Source organism: Rutidosis leptorrhynchoides, chromosome 2 (assembly GCF_046630445.1).
Source record: "Rutidosis leptorrhynchoides isolate AG116_Rl617_1_P2 chromosome 2, CSIRO_AGI_Rlap_v1, whole genome shotgun sequence".
Lineage (NCBI taxonomy): Eukaryota > Viridiplantae > Streptophyta > Magnoliopsida > Asterales > Asteraceae > Rutidosis > Rutidosis leptorrhynchoides.
Window position 1 is genome coordinate 587631862 of NC_092334.1, and position 1201 is coordinate 587633062.

General features: G+C 40.5%; 1 protein-coding gene across 1 annotated transcript; it reads left to right on the plus strand.

Annotated features, from left to right (window-relative positions):
- The first annotated feature begins 204 nt into the window (after positions 1–204).
- On the plus strand, positions 205–951 carry LOC139889894 (uncharacterized). The gene is made up of 2 exons (XM_071872807.1): positions 205–574; positions 686–951. The coding sequence occupies exons 1-2, from the start codon at positions 205–207 to the stop codon at positions 949–951; spliced, it is 636 nt and encodes a 211-aa protein (XP_071728908.1).
- Positions 952–1201: the final 250 nt, after the last annotated feature.

Sequence of the window (1201 nt, forward strand, 5' to 3'; positions counted from 1 at the left end):
GGTGGATTCATTTGTATAAGCTGCAGGGGCGTAACATTTGGGAAGTCTCGATAGCAGCTGACTCGTCTTGGAGTTGGCGGAAACTACTTCGAATTCGACCCATGGTTCGGCAATATTTTGGTTACCGGTTGGGTAATGGTGATACAGCATCTGCATGGTTCCTATAATTGGTGTGATTTGGGCCCACTTTTCCATGTCATTGCAATGGAAGATATCGCCAACGCAGGTTATTCTCTTCAAGCTAAGGTTAGTGATGTTTTTGGTGCTGATTTTGTTTGGCCGAGTGCGTGGATTGAAAAATATCCTAGTCTAGCGGCTTTTCAGAAACCAGTGTTGGACGATATGAGTGATAGGCTAGTTTGGAAGAGCTCTGATGCTGACCGTAATGCTTATGTTTCGTATATCTGGGAGTCCATTAGGCCTCGTGCTCAAGTGGTTAGCTGGTTTGATGTGGTTTGGTTCAACCAATGTATTCCTAAACATGCTTTTGTCATGTGGCTCTTGATGGGTGAACGGCTCAAGACGCAGGATCGTTTAAAGCCTTGGGAGCTTCGTGACAACCCAACTCTGATATGTTTCTTGTGTAATGAATCCATAGATTAGCATGACCACCTTTTCTTTCAATGTTCGTACTCAAAGAAGGTATGGTGTTTAGTTTTGGGGCTGATCTGTGTTGATATGGGAGGTTTTGAATGGAAGACGTGTCGGGTTGCTATTATGAGTGCTGCTTCACGGAAGAGTGTGGTATGGATTGTTTCCAAACTTTGCTTCGCCGCTAGTGTTTATCATATATGGCAGGAAAGAAATGCGAGGTTATTCAAGCGGGGAAAGAAGACGGAAGAACAACTGTTTGAATCGATCAGGTCCAATGTCCGGCTGAAACTGATGGCCACTTTATTTAAGGCTACAAAAAAGGTGGATCAAATGAAAGAGGATTGGTGGCTTTGTTAGTTGAGTCAGTCTGTCTGTGGTTGTTTTTGTGACGACCCAAAAATTTCCGACCAAATTTAAACTTAATCTTTATATGTTTTCGACACGATAAGCAAAGTCTGTAATGTTGAAATCTCAAAAACTTTGAAAACTATGTTCATGTGTTCAATTAACCTTTGACCATTCCCGACGATTCACGAACAACTAATTATAAATAGATACATATATATTTAAATGTATATATATAATGATTTGAAATATAAATTTAAAT

Excerpts from the sequence above, each read along its gene's own strand:
- LOC139889894 (XM_071872807.1), top strand. The coding sequence starts at position 205 with ATGGAAGATATCGCCAACGCAGGTTATTCTCTTCAAGCTAAGGTTAGT. Across the intron at positions 575-685 it reads TGACAACCCAACTCTGATAT|GTTTTGAATGGAAGACGTGT; the intron begins GTTTCTTGTGTA and ends TTGATATGGGAG.